Below are 21,282 nucleotides of genomic sequence, written 5' to 3' on the forward strand. Positions count from 1 at the left end.
TTTTGGCCCCGCCCTACCCCCGCGGGTCATGATTTGAACAAACTTGAATCTTCACTACCTGAGGATGCTTCCATATAAATTTGATGAATTATGGCTTTGTCATTCTTGAGAAGAAGATTTTTAAAGAATTTTCCTATATATTTCTATGTAAAACTTTGATCGGCCATTTTGGCCCCGCCCTACCCCTGGGGGTCATGATTTGAACAAACTTCAATCTACACTACCTGAGGATGTTACCCCATAAGTTTCATCTTTCCTGGCACAGTGGTTCTTGAAAAGAAGATTTTTAAAGAATTTTCCTATATATTTCTATGTAAAACTTTGGTCGGCCATTTTGGCCCCGCCCTACCCCTGGGGGTCATGATTTGAACAAACTTGAATCTACACTACCTGAGGATGTTACCCCATAAGTTTCATCTTTCCTGGCACAGTGGTTCTTGAGAAGAAGATTTTTAAAACATGCAACCAAATTTTCATTAATTCCAATTATCTCCCCTTGAATGAGGGCAATATAGTCAACTTGTGAATAACCTAGACATTAAGAACAAAAGAAAAGGGTGAAGATATGAACAAACAAGAATCGATCTTAAAGAAAATTACAATCATTATCAGGGTAAAAAAAACACAGACCCCGCGTCGTGTATCTGTTACTGTAAACATCTTCTATCGACCGGTTCTACCTGTCTAAGTGTTTGGCCTTTACCTGTATTTTGATCAGAAAAAGGCAATAACACGTAGTAAAATATATATTGTAAAACAAAAATATCACACAATTAGATCAGCGAAAATACAACCATGATTTCAAATATCACCCTGAGATCCCTGTAACATAAACTTGTCTGCCAGTAGTCTGTCTCAGTTTAAAATAGATCGTTCTACTTGTAAAGAATCATATACTATAGTTTAAACTATTTTAAAATCAGTCACTTTACCTAATCAACCATAAATCGGTTATCAATTTTAATTTTTAATCGATCACAGTATAAATCCAATACAGTACCAATTTTGATGCACAAGATGCGCATTAAGACAGATTATGTCTCTTCAGTGATGCTCATGCCCAAACGATGGCAATCCTAAATATTTAAGTAAAAGAAAACTTTGAAGAGATGAAAAGAGATACCAAAAGCTGGAACCATATATGTCGAAGGATCAGAGCTTTGCATGTAGAAGATAGTTTTCTGATATATTCTTTCTTTTTTCAGGAAAAAGAAGCACCTAAGACACTTCATGCTCAACTTAACCACCTTGGGTCTGTTTTTCCTCAGAGAATTTTCATTTTCTGCAGAGGAAAGTTTTTAAAGTTTTTTTTTAAATTCATGTTTATTCTTATGAAAAACGTAGGTTTCCAATGTGGTCCTACCCTTCCCTGGTAATCCATACTATATGAAATGCCTAGTAAACTTGATGTTTTTTTTTATGAAGATTGTTGAAGACTTTTGTAATAACTTTACATTCGTGTGTGGAAATATTTCACGCGAATATATAATGAACAAAATTCTCAATCCGAAAAAAAGTCCATCTCGAATAAATATGAATTATCTCGACTCTTGGTTCTTGAGTATAAGAGATTTCTAAAATATATTATCTATTTAATTTTTAAAGAAATTAATTTGATATCGAGGAAAAGTAAAAAGTTTGACTGAAATTGGTCCAATGTTTTGAAAAGAAATTGAAATGTAAAAGCTTGCAGACGGTCGCAGAAAAAAAGTATAAACAGATTAGCTAAGGTCAGGTGAACTAAATAGAATGGTAAAACTACACTTCTGTGCTTTTTGTATGTCGTTAAAGAAAGAGGATTTTAAAGAATTATAAAGATTCATATTTGTTAAAACTAAATTTTATAATACTTTCATTCCTAAAATCCGTTTATATTTTGGACAATTTAATTATATGCCTGGTACAAAACAAAAATAGTAAATAATGTGTAATTTTTCCAGTATATAGTTACCCAGTGTAAAAAGGCAACAGTCGTGTGTGTGGAAATATTTATTAAGGTAAAATTGATAAAATTTTCAATAAAAAATACACCTCGAATAAAAGAGTTTTCACATAATATTCCAACTAGTGTTATCACAAAATTCTACTAGAAGTGATGTAATCGTGATAAAAATGAAAACAAAACCCTTTGTGTAATCACCTGGGTTCCCTGTAAAGATCGCAACAATCGAGTGATATGTTTTCAGTATGTATTATTTATATCTCGATCATTAAAAGAAAAGTTTTCCAAATCAATACTTTTCTTGTTTTTTATTTCAAAATCACATAATGTCACTTAAACATTTTTTCTTACCCGTATATATCCTTTGCAAAGCCAAAATCCCCAATCTTCGCGATCTTATTGGCATCAAGTGATGAAAGAAGACAATTTCTTGCAGCAATATCCCTACAATATTAATAAGTGAAGAAATGTGTAAAGAAAGGGTAACCTTCTTTGTTAATTGTCATATTTAATAGTAAATATTCAATATTCGACTAAACATGGAAGTATTTGCTGGCAAAGTTATTCTATCGATTATAGAACTTGAAGATTGAGGACTGTTGAATCATGATTCATTAACTTGTTTGTCTACTGTTTGCCTCGTTTAAGACATTGTTCATATGTGGAACATCCTCTTGCGTATCGAATCAACTGAGAGACATGATCTTTATATGTAGAGATAAATTACCTATGTATAAATTTGTTTTCTTCTAAGTATTGACAGCCATGTGCGATGTCTAATGAAATCTTCAAAAGCTCTTGAACACTTAAATCCTACAAAACACGTGTAATTTTTAGTGAAATATCTAGCAGTTTGAAATATTCTTCATTAGCTTTTTTTTTGTTTTGAATCACCACCTGCTTATTTATAATCATCGATTGGTTTTTCACATCAGACAGTATGTATTAAAATCCTTTACTTGTTGTAGTCAGAGCATTTGTTTTTCCCACTTTAACGTTCCTTTAATTTGATAAATAATATGTACGTGAAAATAAAGATAAGGGTACCCCCTTGTTGTATACCTCGTTTTTCCTGTGATCTCTGAGATACTTTCGTAAATCCCCACCTTCCATGAGTTCCAGTATTAGCAATAATTCACCTTTAGGGTCAGAGGTGATACCAAGGCACCCAACAATGTTAATATGATCGAACTTACTGCATAAAAAAACAATCGTTATCAAAGTCAAACAATTATCATTTTAATAATGATAACAAGACAATATGTCCATGGGCCTCATCGCCCACCTAAGCACTGCAGCTAGGAAGAAAGCAGAAATCGGTTTAGTAATGAAAAGTTTAAATCAATTAGCGGTCCTAACCTATCCGTAAAACGGATGGGGGGGGGGGGTGAACAAACTTTAATCTACTCTATCTTATGATGTATTTATATATGACTAATGCTTTTCTCGAGAAGATTTTAAAAGATTATAGCTATATTTCTTTCCTATTTAAACTTTGCTCGTCAATTGTGGCCCAGCCCTACCCCTGAGGTCATGCTTTGAAAAAACTTGTATCTACACAAATCTAAGAATATTTCCATACAAATATTACCTATCACGGTTATCGATTTTTTACTCTTGAAAAGATTTTTAAAGATTTGTCGCATATATTCCTATGTAAAACTTTGATCATCTCACAACGGACAAATTTTGATCAGAAAAGCTCACTTTGAGCATTTGGCTCAGGTGAGCTAACAATAAATCTATGTTAAAGAGTTTTATACTTTCTTCTGCAATTCTTCCGAACTTAAAGCGGGTGAAAGTAAATAAACTGTAGTATCATTGCTCCCTACGTTTTGTACATTGAAGATTGCACTAAAGAGATATTTCGAAAAAATAGTTTTAAAGAAATCTTTTAAATTCTAACAACTTTGATTGCCAACGCATATGACAATTTTTGTAGGTGTAAATGTATTATGATAATCTATTATTATTTTGTGTTATCCCTGGATTCTTTACAGTGTTAAGGTTTTTATTTTTAAATCGACTCAATGTTATCATCATCTATTTCAGTCTTTGTTTTGTTTACAGAGAATGAAATGTGTGGATATAACAAACAGTATTCGAGTTCAAAAGTCGATTAAACTTTACAAAATAGGAGCAGAGCAAATTCGGACCTCTAAAACATCAGAGGTGGGATCAGGTGCCATGGAGGAGTGAGCATCACCTTCCGAATGTTCACGCCCGCCGTGTCATGATCAGGAAATACCGAAAAAAATCCAACATCAAATCATTGTAAATAATAGACTAACAATTAGTGTGGTCATTATATTAACAATAGAACTTACAAAATGATGACTTTAAACGAGACCGCTGATATTCTTGTTTCATCAGCTTTTTTGTCAATAATTTACCTCGTTTTAAAAATTGTACAAACGAAGAGTATATTCTTGCGTATCGAATCAACTTGGATATATAAACTCCATATTCAGGTGATGAAGGCATGTAAGTAAGGGAAGTTGACAGTTGAACTTGGTTGATAGATTCCCATTCATGTGTTTTCAAGTAAAACATCCAAATATGAAACAGATGTGTCAGACTCTGTGTTATCTTTTATCTCAGGCTATCAGGGATATTTTGTATCGACACAAGAATGGAAATAACCATTGTTAATTGAAAATATGTTGTCGATATGTCTAGACGTCGAATTGAAGTCAACAGCAAGTGTTTTCTTCTTTTCACATACTATGATGTTGACAAATTCTGCTTCATATGAATACAAAAAATTAAATACTTCCTCGCTGGATTGATAGACTTGCCAAAAGGGATACTTACCCCTGTATAGCTTCTGATCCAAACTTCTCCATTTTCAGAGGTTCGTATATGCTCTGATCGGTATTCTACTTTGTTTCAATGAATTACTGTTTGTTATCGTCATATTTCGTTTTAAAACCATGTTTAAAATTTATTTTGACTGTGATCTACATTTCTTATCGATGATTTTACCAACCTTAATGTCAGAGCTTCAAATAAGAAATCTGAAACGTTCTCGTTCATAGACCCTGCAGGTAGTTTCTGTGAAAAAATAAACTAATAGCATTATAATAAATGTAAATATATAATATTTAATGATCTCATTTTAGGTTTTAAATACGTAATATGAGAGAGAGAAGTGTAGTCACCTTAATTGCTACTGGTATATCATCTTTAAAGTCACCATACTTTAATAGTTTGCCTTTGTATACTTGGCCAAATGACCCCTCTCCAAGTAATCTAGTAGTAATGAAAAAGAGCGCAAGTGTAAATAGAAAACTTTAGGATTGAATTGTAAACTTCATGAAACAAATCTGTTTAAAAAAGAACATATACACTATTTTTTTTTATGACAGTCTTTTAGGATATGTATCAACTTTCGTATCATCATTTCTATCAAGTGAAATTAGGTTTTTTGCCAACCAACCGATTTCTTGTATATAATTAATTAAAATAAAATCAAGAAGTAAATAACATAAACCTTTCATTATTTTTTAACAATATACAGTAAATTGATATCTTACGAATCGAGACAAACTTTCATAAAAGGAATGTTCCGAACACAGTCTTTCAGTGCCCGCTCCGACAACAAAGCATAGTTTGGGTTGCTCTCCGTCAACAATTCGTTGAACCTGGCGATAGAACTAGGGGAAACACAGCTTTCACGCACGAAATCCTTTACTTCTGGGTGTTTCTTTCGAATACAAATTCCTAAAAACCTGTCATAGATTCTGTTCGAAGAGAGAGTCCTTTGGCATACTGAAAAAATGTATCTAAAATCAGTTACGAGTCATCTTATTATGTGATTCTGTTACAGGACAATAAAGACATGGCTTACTTCGTAAATAGAAATTAATCTTTGAATATATATAGAATTGTCCGGAAACGAAGTGGAAATATATACTTTAATTTTCTTAGATAAAATCATTATGGTGCATGAAATGCATCTATTACATTTAACTGTCTATCAAATAGCAATGCTCAGATTATACAATAAAACAAGAATTCGGCTTTTCTGCTTTGTCGTGTTTAATTATCCTTCTTCTCTTAATTACTATTTTCTACATGCGGTTCTTCATAAATTGGATCAAAATGAAAGAATTCCCAATATTACAAACGGAGTAAAATTATTTCACAGAAAATATGGCGAACCTGCCCAAGAGACCACTGCAATTTCTAGTAACACAATCAAACACACAACAGGAACGATAATCGAAATCCACCAGGTCATATCCGTAGCTCTGTTCTCTATAAAAAGTGAAAAGTAATTATAAAGGAGGTGGTTCACACCATCATTACGATGAATTATATCCGTCATATTTCTTTAATTTGTGTTTCACGTCCAACATTCTTAAGCTCTTGGCATATAACAAGCTAACATGTACGGAAAAAAGGTCAATTAATTAATATTTTCAAGTTTAAAAAAGTAAGAAGAGAAGCAACAGTAGACGATCTGATATATAGGCATATAAGCAATACAAATATGTGGAGAGGGTATAAAAGCCGGACTACTGGAAATTCTAGATGTGAGATCAGGTGCCTACGAGGAGTAAGTATCCCCTGTGAACCGGTTATAGCCGTAATAAAACCTATGTATTGATCAGTCAAACCGTTACGGAACTTTCCGACTATAGTAAATTAAGTAAAAAAACACAAATCTGGCCATTGGCATTAAACAAGTCAGCCAAAATAGAACCTAGTAATAGATTAAAGTTAAAGTCAATATTTAGAAATGTCGACTTTTAACAAGGTTGTTGAAATCCCTGTCACAGTAATTTATCCGTATCATTTGTCTATTCAAGAATTGATCGTACTCAAAGCAAGCTGTTAAGTGGTTAATAAGTTAGAGGACATATCAGAATACCACATACGAATGAAAATAACATATAAAATTTAAGACGCATGCACATGTACGTATATCAATCGAATTGATCAGAACAGTGATAAAAATTAAATTCCGCACGCTTTCGCTAGATTTTATCTAGTTTTGTAACTTTACAGTTTGTACAGTTTATTCCGTTGGATATCAATAGTTCAATACGTCCGACGAATCGTTCCTTTAACTAATGAAGAATCAGAAATGATACATTCTGATATTTTATTACGTAGTCATAACATCAAATACACATAAAACTAGTGCTAATTGTAACGGGAACCGTTACAGATGTTCCCCAAACGCTCCCCAACTCCCTTTTGGTGCCATATTCCCTGTAAGCTTCATTAAATAAGACAAACTCAATGCATTTGAGACTTAAACAACGTTTACCCAGAAGTGTACCAAGTTCATTCATATTTTAGCATTGCACGCGTGCGCATGTGAATGCATGTGCGTAATGACCATATCATCTTGTCTACACAATCTATATATTTTTAAATACTAAATATTAAAGTATTTAATCTAAAAGTATTTAAAAATACGCTTATTCAAGTGTATTTTTGATTCTACTCATTTCACGTGCACGCACGTGCATACATGAGTATGGTGACCATACCTTCTTGAAAAAGTCCATTACTGCCATTACATCTATCTATGTTCTAAATCCCACCCCGTTTGGTTGAAAACCAAGGGAGTTAAAGATTTTTAAAGTTTCAGCCAATCAGATTGCAGCGCACGTACACGCACGTGCATGCATGTGCATGATGACCATACCTACTTGTAGAAATCTATTATATCTATCTATGTTCCAAATTCCATCCTGTTTGGTTGAAAACCAAGGGAGTTATAGCTATTTAAAGTTTAAGCCAATCAGATTGCAGCGCACGTGCATGCACGTGTTTTCATGATAATTGCTATATATCATATTGTAGGATATCCTAATGCATGGCTATGTTCAAAATTTCAAAGGATTTCGTCAAAAAACAAGAAAGATATTGAGACTTTAGTTTCAGCCAATCAGAGCGAAGCGCACGTGCATGCGCGTGAAATCTTGCTATTTTGACCATGTATTATTATCTATGCTACTAATATATCCTTATATTATGAGTTTCAAAGCATTTCATTAAAAAGGTAAAAAGTTACGCCTATATCAATTAAATCGGTCATTTCACGTGTTGCACGTGCACGCTCTTGCAAGCACGTGCGCGCAAAATGACCTTCGTTCCGCAAATCTAGATAACATGCCTTCTGACCCTAAAAAGGTTTTACCTAGGTCGGATGTGTAGTTTACAAGATCACTCCGGGACAAGAAAGTACCCAGGAAGAAGAAGAAGAAGAAGAAGAAAAATAATAATAATAATAAGAAACAGAGTAAAAACAATATGTTCCCCAACTTCGTTTGGGGAACATAATAATAAGAACCGCATGGCTCTCTCTCCTTCTCTTGTAATTATATAAGATCGATTCAAACAAAATCGATGTACATGCAGTAAGGAAAATTATAAATTTCATAATTCTTGAGTGATATTTGTATAAATAACGATCGAGTAATCAAAGTTCTTTTTGTCTGTCTTTTTTTTTATTCAGTATGCTCTGGCTATCGAATTAGTTTGAACATGGACATTACCTGGGGCAAAGCAACTTGGTGAAAAGAACAGATCATCTATAGCCATCCAATCGCACATCTCTTTTGCCTTGATCTTTACAAAGTAACTTGGATGATAATAAAGAAATCAAAATTAACATCATAACAAAGCATTCTAAAAACACATTTAGTAAGATAGGCAAACAGCAACAAAGCTTTCACGAATCTGATCAAGGATTATCTGGAACTTCCTAAATTCCTAAATGAAAGTTAACACTATGCCCACTGTTTAATCAAATTTAATTTTTATACATCTTTATGAATGATTTTTTTTTTACAGATAAAACGCCGAACTGATTATAGAAATAAGAGGCCCATGGGCCACATCGCTCACCTGAGAACCTTTGACCATTCTGTTCTTTACCAGATTTCACCCTTGTTATACATAATGCATCCCCACCCTACCCCACTGATCATAATTTAGACATTTTGAAATCTACACTACCCCATGATCCTTCCATGGGCACATATGTTTCAGCTTTATTGGCCCAGTGGTTCCTGAGAAGAAGATTTTCAAAGATTTTTCCTATATATTTCTATGTAAAACTTTGATTCCCTATAATGGCCCCGCCCTTCCCCCGGGGGGTCATGATTCCTACAATTTAGAATTTACACTACCCCAGAATGCTTCCACATAAGCTTCACTTTTTCTGGCCCAGTGGTTCTTGAGAAGAAAATTTTCAAAGATTTTTCCTATATATTTCTATATAAAATTTTGATTCCCCATTGTGGCCCCGCCCTTCCCCTGGGTGTCATTATTTGAACAATTTAGAATCTACATTATACCAGGATGCTTCCACATAAGTTTCAGCTTTTCTGGCCCAGTGGTTCTTGAGAAGAAGATTTTCAAAGATTTTTCCTATATATTTCTATATAAAACTTTGATTCCCCATTCTGGCCCCACCCATCCCCTGGGGGTCATTATTTGAACAATTTAGAATCTACACTATACCAGGATGCTTCCACATAAGTTTCAGCTTTTCTGGCCCAGTGGTTCTTGAGAAGAAGATTTTCAAAGATTTTTCCTATATATTTCTATATAAAACTTTGATTCCCCATTGTGGCCCCGCCCTTCCCCCGGGGGTCATGATATGAACAATTTAGAATCTACACTATACCAGGATGCTTCCATAAAAGTTTCAGCTTTTCTGGCCCAGTGGTTCTTGAGAAGAAGATTTTCAAAGATTTTTCCTATATATTTCTATATAAAACTTTGATTCCCCATTGTGGCCCCGCCCTTCCCCCGGGGGTCATGATTTGAACAATTTAGAATGTACACTACCCCAAGATGCTTCCACATAAGTTTCAGCTTTACTGGCCCAGTGGTTCCTGAGAAGAAGATTGACCCCACCCTATTTTTGTCTTTCCTTGATTATCTCCCCTTGCGAGGGGATATGTCCCTTCATTTTAACAATTTAAAATTCCCTTCACCCAAGGATGCTTTGTACCAAGTTTGGTCAAAATTGGCCCAGTGGTTCTTGAGAAGAAGTCGAAAATGTGAAAAGTTTACAGACGGACAGACAGACGGACAGATGGACGGACGACGGACAAAATGTGATCAGAAAAGCTCACTTGAGCCTTCGGCTCAGGTGAGCTAAAAAGAGCTTAAAATAAAATTTTAAAGCAATTTGAGCTGCATTTTTGAAAATTTTATTTTGCTGTTAAAATGTGTTATCATGATACACCATGTATATCCCAACATGCGGGGTGTATGCTATGTTGTGCGCCAAGATGTACAAAAGAAGTTTTTAAACGTTATTTTTATCTGTCATTGAAATAGTTATTTACAATTTTGCAACAAAAAATTCCGCAATCAAAGTTGCAGCTCATATTGCTCTAAGATGTTATTTGTAAATCAAATGATATTCTTATATGAGGAGAATATGTCGAACAGTTCTTTAGGATATGCATTACTCGATATTGTTTTTTAAAAAGAAAAAACATCAATTTACAAGATTTGAATCTCAGACTCATGAAAAACTGACTCTGTAAATAATTTTGTAATATCGTTAAAGAGCTTCCGTACATTGTCCTGGTGTAAAAGTAAGCCGTCAACTGTAAAAGTCAGCGCTTCTCGCAAAAGTCCATGGATTGCATACTGTGTTAAACTGTTGTTTTTCCTATTAATAATAAAGTGTAAGTTTGCAACGCTTTATTATTTTATTCGAAAGTACGTTAACGAATATTTATCGTTAGTCTATTTTCTACACATTTTTGGATACATTTACATATTCCTTCTCAAGAGATCGACAATTTCTCTCAATTTGGCAAGAAACAATTTTCTACTGAAATGTTCAGAAAGATCGATGAACTATTAACACAATAATCTGTTCTCCCATTACAACACCTTCGTCAATAATACATTTTTGTTGACGTTTCATTTCCCTTGAGTCTATGAATTATTAGTTATAAATTTATTAATGTTTTTATCCAACTTTTTTCATAAATTAATTATGTGCCATTTAACAGATATTAAAACTCAAGTGCACTGCATTCAGTTTTCAGCTAAAAATAATATAGCAAAATCATGAAACATTTATGTTCATAAATAATGCATTAAACTGACTTTTTCTGGCATAATTTTAGAACTACTTCAGTAGTTTAGAGTGAATGCATGCTCCTTACATTTGAAAAATTTCATTCAATAGATGAAATTCATTAAAATTTAACTGTGGTTTATTGCATATTCTTCTCATAACCATTACCTAAGTCTGATTTAAAGTCATGTTTAAAGTGAGCCTTGAACAAATTATGATTTGTGTGTCGTTTTTTGAGATATAAATTGTACTTGAAATGATACGTATAATGGAAAACTGCCGACAATATTCGAACTCACGGATGAATAAATATATATGTATACAGACATGTGGTTTATATCTTTCTCATTTAGTCAACAAGAATAATGAAAATATTACCTTCCCGTTTGTACAGGAAGTGATACAACATCTGTTCGCCATTCTTTTGTTGTGTTGCCTCGAAATAACCGTTTTAAGCAGGACTCCTGACATAGGTATAAATTCCACCAACACGAGTTTTCCCCTTTACTAGCTACCGTGATCTGTAAAAGGAAAGGAAGAACATTAGTCCATGAGCCACTGGGGGTGGTCGGTACCATTTTGGGTGAATAAACTTTATAGTGATATTTGGTAAGGTATGTCCCTAACTAGTGAGAAAATGTATGATAGCATCAAATCTGTTGTGGCTTCAATGCTGGAGACACAGTTATTGCCCTTTATTTACTCAAATTAGGTATTTTGAGCTAAATATATTTGCAACCTGCAAAGCATTTGTCACACAGTTGCCAACCGTGATAGAAAGTTCTACCAGAATTACTCAGACATATGATGAACATATTAAAAGAGCATTAACTGAGTTACTAGCCTTATTCTAACAAAAATTGCATATTTTTACCACTTTTATTCAACAATTACTTGTACTTCATAAATTTGTATAACGAAAAAGATGAGTACCAACACACATATACTAGTTTAGTTATTCGTCGGTCGATGACGACGATGACCACTGTCTCTTCTTTGAAAGGAGGGGGTTGACCTGGACAGTGTGCTCAGAGGTGACTGGTCAGGCGAATCCTCGCACAGATGAAGGAGCTTTTCGACTAGAGCCATGCCTCATTCTTTGTAAATCTCAGCTGGGATGGAGTATCCACCACGTGTTTTGCCAGTTGACAGCAAATTAATTGCTTTTTTGATCTCATCCAGCGTTGGAACGGCGTCCAGTGACTGGTTGATGGGAACCTGGGCAGTTGGTTGATGGCTTCGTCGTTGATGGTAGAAGGGCGGTTCAGAACGCCATTGAAATGTTCCGCCAACCTGTAGAGTATCTTTTCCTTCTCTGTCATGAGTGTTAACCAGTCATTACTGAGGAGAGGGGATGAGCCTGATGGAGTTGGCCCGAAGACTTCTCCCAGTCCATAGTAAAAGTTCTTCCTGTCATGAGATTCTGCGTAACGATGGATCTAGTCAACCTTGGCATTCAGCCAGGAGTCTCGAACATCCCGAAGCTATTGCTGTACTGGGCTGTGAGCGTTCCTCAGAGCGTCTTTTTGCTGTGGAGGTGGGCTCATTCATATGAGCCTTGTACAAGTAAGCGCGATGTTTGTCCTCTAGAAGCTGCGTGATCTCAGCATGGTTTTCATCAATCCAGTGGTTTTTGTGAAGGGCCCAAGACACTCGAAGGCTGTATTTTACTCTGTATTACGGAGTGTGCTGCTTCCAAGTCATGGTCATCCAGCAGGATGGATTTCAGGTGTTCTTCCAGGGCGTCAGCAAAGTAATGAGGTGGAAGGCAACTTGAGCTTGCCAACGTTGAGACGTTTTGAAGTCTCAATCCCCTGAGGACGTTTCCTGTGTTTGATGCGGAAGATGAGAGTTGAAGTTTAAAGACGATGAGACCATGATCTGTCCAGCACTCCGCACCGTACAAAGCCTTGGTGAACAAACGAACTTTCTGTCTGTCTCTCTTCCTGACAATGACGTAGTCAATGAGATGCTAGTGCTTTGAGCGAGGGTGCATCAATGACGCCTTGTTACAGATGGGAAGGCAGAAAACGGTTAGTGGTGAGAAGGCCATGTTCAGCGCAGGTCTGAAGAAGCAAAAGACCGTCACTGTTGTACTTGCCCACTCCGTGTTTCCCAATCACACTTTTCCTCCGTGGTGGTGTAACGTCCAAGTCTCGTATTAAAGTTACCAAGAATAACGAGCTTGTCGGTGTTGGGGACAGTGTTGGTGAAATTTTGGAGGTTCTCATAGAACTTGTTTTAGCCTCCTCTAGGTTAGTGAGGGTAGAAACATATGCGATGACAATAGCGGCGAATTTTCCTCGAGTGAGGGGGTTTCATCGTCATCAGGCGGTCGTTCACTCCTTTTGGTACGCCGACTAGCTTGCCAGCAAGCGTCGTCTTTATAGCAAATCCTACGCCAGCTTCTCGTCTCTCCTTGTCACCTCCATCCTGGTTTCACTGAGAGCCGCGATGTCAATGCAATATCTCGCAAGTTTGCATGTAATCAGTGCTGTGCATCTCTTGGGTCTGTCGGTAATTTCTCTGTCGAGAAGCGTTCAAATATTCCATGATCCAAGGTTCAATGGGATGATCCTTGTTTTCCTCTTGTTTTCTTTGTTATTTCGATCGCATGTGTAGGGTCCCCATCAGCCGCGGTACACTGGCTAGAGAAAGGTGGAGCAGGCAATGTTTGGGATACCTTTTCTAATCGGCTCCTCTTTGCCATAGTTGGTGCAATGCGTTCCTAAAGAGAGTTGCTCAGTCGCAAAGGTGGCTGCCGAACTCCAACGCTGCTCCGGTCGGTGAAGAGCAATCCTATGGCCTGTGCCGCCTGTGTGCAGGTCCGCGACTAGCAACTTCCAGTGAACCCGCACCTGTCATCTTCGTTCCTCACCTGTCGCCACAGGGCTTTGGGGTGGATGATAGAAGGGATGGAAGATGAACAATGACTTGCGTGATGAGTTTGATTAAAGTGAAGAAGGGTTGCGTGTCGCCAACCTCACTTTCTCGCCCGCAACATTTAGATCTAGTGGCAAGACCAATATCAGGACGACTGGAAATGAAGACAAATGCATTGGATTACCCCTAGACGTGATATATGCTCCTTGTCTTGCTCCAAGCATCCTACGGTGCTTGCTGTGTCTGCCTTCTCCATTGAACCATGACGGTTTCCTCCGCAGAGTCCGCCGGTGCACAGTCTTTACATTCGTAGTAGGTAGGCAAGCCCTCAATCAACGGGGGGTTGAGACCCTTCAGAGCTTTGTGTAGAGAGTGTAGAGAGAGTCTCCAACAGGAAACTCCCTTAAGAGGGTACGGGTTCCTTCTACCCGGACTAGTGGAGGGAAGGGGCGTCAGGCCATTGCAGGTCGTGAGACACTGCCCACAAAGCACATATATATTGAAACAAATAACCGTGCACATATGTTGCTTAATTTTGATGTCAAAAATCTGTAACAAATTGCACGTTTAACTTAGAAGAAGAACATACAAGTGTCCATTATCACCATGGTTTAGCTTGAGATTAAATAAATAAAACATTTTACGTAAAGGCTCTACTTGAGACCTGACAAATTCACAATATCTTTGTTAAGTAAAGAATATACACACAGGATAAATCAAGGGAATTTTTCTTCAATTTTCATTTTAGGATAGGGATAACGATTAACTATGAAATCATATTATATATATATTTGTTACTGAAATGTTATTTTAAAATACTAATACATGATAAAAATTCTTTAAATAAATGACCGTGCAATATGTTTTTGATGTGTGTAATTTCTTTCAGCTGATTAAAATTTCAAAATCGCATATTCCACTTTTAGGATCAAGGGTAGAATTATATTCCTATATATTTTAGACGGCTCATTACAGAGCCAATATTGAATGATAATTGAAAAGGGTAAAGGCTTGGTCTGCATTCAAAAGAATTTTCAAGAAAATATTCAAATTAAGATAGAAATTGAATATTGAAAAACCAACCTTCTTTCAAAGACACAGCTGAGAGAACAAACAAGTTGGGTTGGTGTATATAAACGGTTGATACATCATTAAAACCACAATCAATTGAATGCTATCATACATTGTCTGAAGGTAGAGATGTATGTCCTTCAAAAAATAACTATGAAAATTATTCACCCAAGATGGTACCGATACCGAAAAATTCATGACCTGGCTCATGGACTACATGTAACTAATTATAGATCGCACTGGAATCATTTTATTTATAGTATATAATACATCATATTTATATACTTTCGGTGCATATTTCAATAAACTTACAGTACATTTCGATTTATCTCCTTGCAGGTTTGACAAAGCATAGTTGAATTTCTTTGTTTTGATTTCTGCAGAAAACGAGTTACGACAAAATTTCCTTTCGAAGTAAAGCATATCTCCTGTAAAGTAAAATTTGTCATCAAATCTCAAAATGTTCATAAGGAAAACAACAGGGATATAGTTTTGGTTTGAATTTAGAATTGTATGGAATATAAAATGGATACATAATTGCAAGAATGAGTCCTAGAGTTAATAGAACTGATCCTTTATAAATTATAATTAATGGTGTTTCACGTAAAGATCCAGACCATTTATAGTTTTATACTTTATACTGTACATAGTCACCATGTTTAGATTCCTGACCTTTATCATACATGTTAGTATGTTCTGGTCCCGGGTTACCAAACAAGCTTCCCCGTGTTATTCTAAATTCTCCACACTGATTTTTCTCGTACTGCAAAAAACCGCACGTCTTATTGGAAGCTACGTCAAAATCACATTTCCACAGTCCAACTTTCTCCCCTGTATGGAAATGAGAAATTTAAATAAAACATGTTAACTTATTATGTCTGCAATATAAAACCTAGGTATACATATATTAAAAATCGGTATACTTGTACAAAAATCAACAAAGGTTTGAAAAAATAAATACCACAATCCATCTCGTCGTCCCCATGGTAACAATCTTTTGCAAGGTTACATCTTTTCCATTTCTCGATACAAACACCAGTTTTACACTTGTACTCGGTTGAAGAGCAGTTTACTTCATCTACAGGTAGTCGTAGACAACTTTTGTTTTAAAATGATTAATGTCAAGCACCATTTTCCAAATGGTTAGTGAATTTCATGCAATTTTAAAAATATGTAAATCTTCAGGCTTTTCTGAAGATATAAGATATCTTTCCGCGTATGACAAAAAGCACAGCGCTTACAAAATTATTCTCAAGGCGCGCAATTCTGAATTTACAGGGTGGTAGTAAATACAAAATTAACAACATGAAACTTGTATTCACTGCCACCCGGTAAATTCAAAATTTAAAACATGACATAGAGACGGCACAGATATAAAGAGGCCAAAAATACTGAAATAAAATATTTATGCAATATCCATGGAATAATTTGTATAATGAATTATATGCATGGCTAAAATGCATATTTTTAAACGCACAATATTAAACACTTTCAAAATGTTCTAAAACTGTTTTCAACAATATACATGTAAATGGTTTGTTATCTTAAGTTGAACTCTTTGAAGAAAACACGGTTATAAAGTTCAAAGTAATGTTTCATGATCATGATTTTAATGACAAATCAACCTGAATACTATTAACTTATGAAAGCTATGAATCTATGCAAACAAATAGAAATAGGCCTTACACGTGTAATAATAATATACTAGTACATGTATATGCACTACTTTCTGAATCCCTGTATTAAAAAGATCAAAATCACATCTATTACTCGAGGCAAAGATGTAAATACATTATCTTCGAATTAAGATGAAATCTCAGAAATCTCTTGTTAATAACTTTTGGAAATCCCCGGATGTATTTCTGAATGATAAAGTTTAATTTAAAGCCTTATACCTGAAGATGATGTTTCCGTACAATTAATCAGCTTTGCAGATTCCAGACCAAGTAGAGAATTTAATTGCAGCCTCTGGAGGTCGATTTGTACACGAAACTCTTCTTCAATATGGCCGATTGGAATCTTGTATTCCCGGCGATAGTGCGTATAAAGACTATTTAAAGATGGGAAGAATGTAAATCAATTACAGACTAATATCAACAAGATAGGGAATAATGCTAGTGGATGTTGATTTAAAATTACAACTAAGAAACAGTCAATAAATTTTTATTGTAAGCAAGTCTTCCTACCAGAGAGGCAAAGGTGCGAGGAAATGTTTTTGGTATATTAACAGTGCTGAAACATTTTTGTTTAGTATGTTTAGTGCGTGGTGATAGTGACAAATGGGGGCAGGTATGGACAAGGGAATAGAACTTCCGAAACAATGACTTTAAACTGATATTCTTGTTTGTCAATTACTTATCTCGTTTAAATATTGTACATACGCACATGCTTTTGCGTATCGTATCAACTGAGATATATAAACTCCGTATGCAGGCGATGAAGTTATATTACTGTATTTAAGTAAGGGGAGTTTACGATTGTAAAGTTAAAGTCATCACTTGTATCATAGAGCTTTGTTGTTAGATTACTATTAACGTCTTTTTGAAGTAAAATACATGTATCCAAATATGAACCAGATGTGTCAGACTTTGTGGCACCTTTTATCTCAAGCTCATCGTGATATATCGTATCGACATAAGAATGGATTGATTGATTGTATAATGTTTAACGTCCCTCTCCAGAATATTTCACTGATATGGAGACGTCACGATTGCCGGTGAAGGGCTGCAAATTTAGGCCTATGCTCGGCACTTACGGCCTTTGAGCAGGGAGGGATCTTTATCGTGCCACACCCGCTGTGACACGGGGCCTCGGTTTATACGGTCTCATCCGAAGGACCGCCCCATTTAGTCGCCTTTTACGACAAGCAAGGGGGTACTGAGGACCTATTCTAACCCGGATCCCCACGGGATATAAGAATGGAAGGGAAGTTACATGTACCACTGTTAATTGACAGTATATCGTCGATATATGTAAAGGTGATACCTAGCTATCAACAGGATAGTATGTCATGTTTTGTTTTTTGTATGCTGCATGTTTAAGAGTCCCTCTCAAGAATTAATTCACACTCATAAGGAGACCACAAATTGCCAGTGGAGAGCTGCAAATTTTGACCTTTACTTGCATTCAGGGCCTTTGAGCAATGAGATATCTTTTTCGTGCCAACACCTATACTGCGACGTACGCAGCACAGTTAAGGTTACAAATGGAAATATTGGCGATTTTTTAAGATAAAAAATAAATACTTTATTAGGATGGGCAATTCATTTTAGGACTTCACTGATATAAAAAAAAAATAAAACGTGGCTCAAATCTACATATTGAAAACATTTAGAATTGTTTATTTAGATTTGTCACGTGATGTCGGAGTCACATGATTGTAGCAATCATACTTGCAGTTTTGAGGTCATTTATAAATTCCAAATATTACAAGGGCATAACCAAGCTAAAAATCTTAGTTTAATTTATAATTCTTTTCAACACTACGTGTAGTTTGTGAAAAGTGCTGCGAACCTATAAAGATTCCCTTATTTACAAACACACGACAGTATCACTTGGCTGGAGAATATACGGACATTATATAAATAAAATAGTACAATAGACATTGCATCTAAGTTAACGGCCTTTTATATAACTGCAAATATTATACTTTCATGTAAATTACTTGAATCTGATTCGTCGAGAAACATTTGATAAAAACCACTACTACCCGCTGAATAATGAAGCCACGCCCTCCTGCGTAGCAACAAACATTTTTGACTCGGGTGGTGTCCAAAAAATAGCGACTGCGCGGAATTTATGCGCGCACGGTTCACTGTAATATGTATTTGTATAAAACATTCAGTATAATATAATAAATATAGCATGTAGTTGAGTGTAACATTGAAAATTTTCACCCCTCGAAAACCATTGTCAACCTCGGCTGCGCCTCGGTTGACAATGGTTTTAGAGGAAAATTTTCATGTTATAAACATGCAATATTTATATAATAATATTTTATTTGAGAACAAAAGACTGCGCGGAATTTATGCGCGCACGGTTCACTGTAATATGTATTTGTATAAAACATTCAGTATAATATAATAAATATAGCATGTAGTTGAGTGTAACATTGAAAATTTTCAATGTTACACTCAACTACATGCAATATTTATATAATAATATTTTATTTGAGAACAAAAGACACACGGAATTTATGCGCACTTGGCTGTAGAATATGTATTTGTATAAAACATTATATAATATAATAAATATAGCATGTAGTTGAGTGTAACATTGAAAATTTTCACCCCTCGAAAACCATTGTCAACCTCGGCTGCGCCTCGGTTGAATGGCCTTTTATATAACTGCATTTATATAATAATATTTTATTTGAGAACAAAAGACAATTTCATTGTACAAAATGTGACTTGATCAGCCTCTCACTGTGACAAACTGCGTCATTTTTGCAAGATGACGTCACATTGACAAGTGCATTGCGATCGATGAATCGTTTATATATTGTTGTATGGGATTTAACAAACGACAAAACTGCATGTAATAGTAAGTGTTTAAGTAGTCTACAGCTATCCAGCTGTTTTAAATAGCAAAAAATTTCATTTTGTGGTATTTTGAAGACCTAATATTGTGTGTGACGTCATAGTAAACATTTCCCGTATAAATTAGGCCCCGCCTCCTTACTGTAACATTAACTGTGCTGCGTTAGAACCTCGGTTTATAGGATCGGTCTCAACGTCCTACTGTGGGATTCGAACCCGCGTCGAAAGGACGTGAGAATGAACTCCTCACTCCGCGACTCTAGAGCAGACTCTCTAACTATGGCGCCACGTGGGCTACTAAGGTACAAATTAAAAACAAGGTATGGTTTCCATACAAATCTTGCCCTGTGATTTTCTAAAGAGTGAAACTGGTGTTAAAGATAAAAACTCGTGCTTTCTGAATCATTGAAATCCCATGCAGAAAAATCATACAAATCATTTTTCTCACACGTGCTTTTAAATGCTAATTGTGACGTCATAAACATATGCATTTTCCCGTATTTTCTTAAAAAGTTGCAGAAGACACCAATTTTCAATGGAATTTTCTTTCAGATAATATTGTCCACAGGCATCGCCAACAAAGATTTTGAGATATGTGATTTTATATTGACTTTTTGCACAACATATAAAAAAATTAAAGTGCGCGACGGCTGTGGACACTATTTTCTAAAGGAAAATTACCCTTGAAATGGGCCATTTTAAGGCTTTTTCCTTTTAAAATAGAGAAATACGTCACATAAATGACGTCATATTTGCAGAATGGGAAATCTTCATGCCAAATTCTTTCCTGATTTATCACAGTCATTTACTTAACTAATATTAAAGCCAGTTTTCAAACTTATTGATGACATTACATTTTTAGAGCATAATAAAGCTATAACCACACCTTCTTCTTGATCAATTAAAAGATACAAATTTTACATTAAAACAAACTTTGTAACAAAGAGATGGTCAAAAACGTCAACATTTCGAAAAGCAATATCATCTACAAAGAATTGCTTATTTGAAAGTTTGCCAAACACGCTGCAATACATAAGTGTTGGTGTTATTTGAATTAAAAGAGATGTAAATGTTTACCTATAAAACTTTCTAAAATAAAAAATCAATACTGAAATTGTAAACTGGTTAATTTTTTTCTAGTCAAGAACACTTTACTTACTCTCCATCTCGGTTCTGTCGGAAAACAGGAAAGCGAGTCCGGTTGAAGGACAAGATGGCTACCCCTATGTATGTTTTAAAGGTTGTGGTTATCACCATGGAAAGGTGACATTGGGGATTGAAGCTGGTCATTACATTGGATGTTATTGTCGTCAACTGATCAGCATTTCTTAATACTAAACCTGAAATGTCATAACAATCACATGTATACCACCGTTTTAATAGCCAGAATATATTCACTTACTATAAACCAAGTATATCAGAAATTATCTTGAAGTCGTGAAACGATTCTTCCATAATTATTTTATGATAGCATGTTAAAATGGGGTTTTAAAATCAGACATGATTGCATGAGGCAATTCTGTAGTATTAAATGGGTAATGAATTATTTATTTGACTATTATACATTTATTTTATCCCGGTTGACCTAAACTAGATGTCCTTCTATACAAGATAAAAAGGAATAACTCAATTACATCACTGAAATTATATTTCTGCATGGAGTCAATTAATCATATCATTTAAACAAATATGGAATCGAAACGATGAAATGTATTGGATCAATTTGTGCAGAAAAATGAGAATGGCACTCAATAATTGCCTCTATTAATATTGCATGA

The 21,282-nt window shown here is 35.2% G+C and overlaps 1 protein-coding gene across 1 annotated transcript in view; it reads right to left on the reverse strand.

The window, feature by feature from the left end:
• Window positions 1–21,282, reverse strand: part of LOC134232846 (uncharacterized) — a 36,394-nt gene that overhangs the window by 10,590 nt on the left and 4,522 nt on the right. Inside the window, exons 6-19 of the mRNA XM_062714822.1 lie at window positions 20,664–20,844; window positions 16,862–17,016; window positions 15,928–16,044; window positions 15,639–15,797; window positions 15,279–15,394; window positions 11,391–11,533; window positions 8,458–8,543; window positions 6,107–6,202; window positions 5,479–5,713; window positions 5,104–5,194; window positions 4,932–4,996; window positions 3,005–3,137; window positions 2,670–2,755; window positions 2,294–2,386 (exon numbers count right to left, since the gene is read on the reverse strand). Of these exons, the coding sequence (XP_062570806.1) occupies window positions 2,294–2,386; window positions 2,670–2,755; window positions 3,005–3,137; window positions 4,932–4,996; window positions 5,104–5,194; window positions 5,479–5,713; window positions 6,107–6,202; window positions 8,458–8,543; window positions 11,391–11,533; window positions 15,279–15,394; window positions 15,639–15,797; window positions 15,928–16,044; window positions 16,862–17,016; window positions 20,664–20,844 (1,756 nt within the window). The remainder of the gene's footprint in view (window positions 1–2,293; window positions 2,387–2,669; window positions 2,756–3,004; window positions 3,138–4,931; window positions 4,997–5,103; window positions 5,195–5,478; window positions 5,714–6,106; window positions 6,203–8,457; window positions 8,544–11,390; window positions 11,534–15,278; window positions 15,395–15,638; window positions 15,798–15,927; window positions 16,045–16,861; window positions 17,017–20,663; window positions 20,845–21,282) is intronic.

This window comes from Saccostrea cucullata, unplaced genomic scaffold (genome assembly GCF_032062105.1).
Source record: "Saccostrea cucullata isolate Sc308-1 unplaced genomic scaffold, CSIRO_AGI_Scuc_v1 ctg307, whole genome shotgun sequence".
Lineage (NCBI taxonomy): Eukaryota > Metazoa > Mollusca > Bivalvia > Ostreida > Ostreidae > Saccostrea > Saccostrea cuccullata.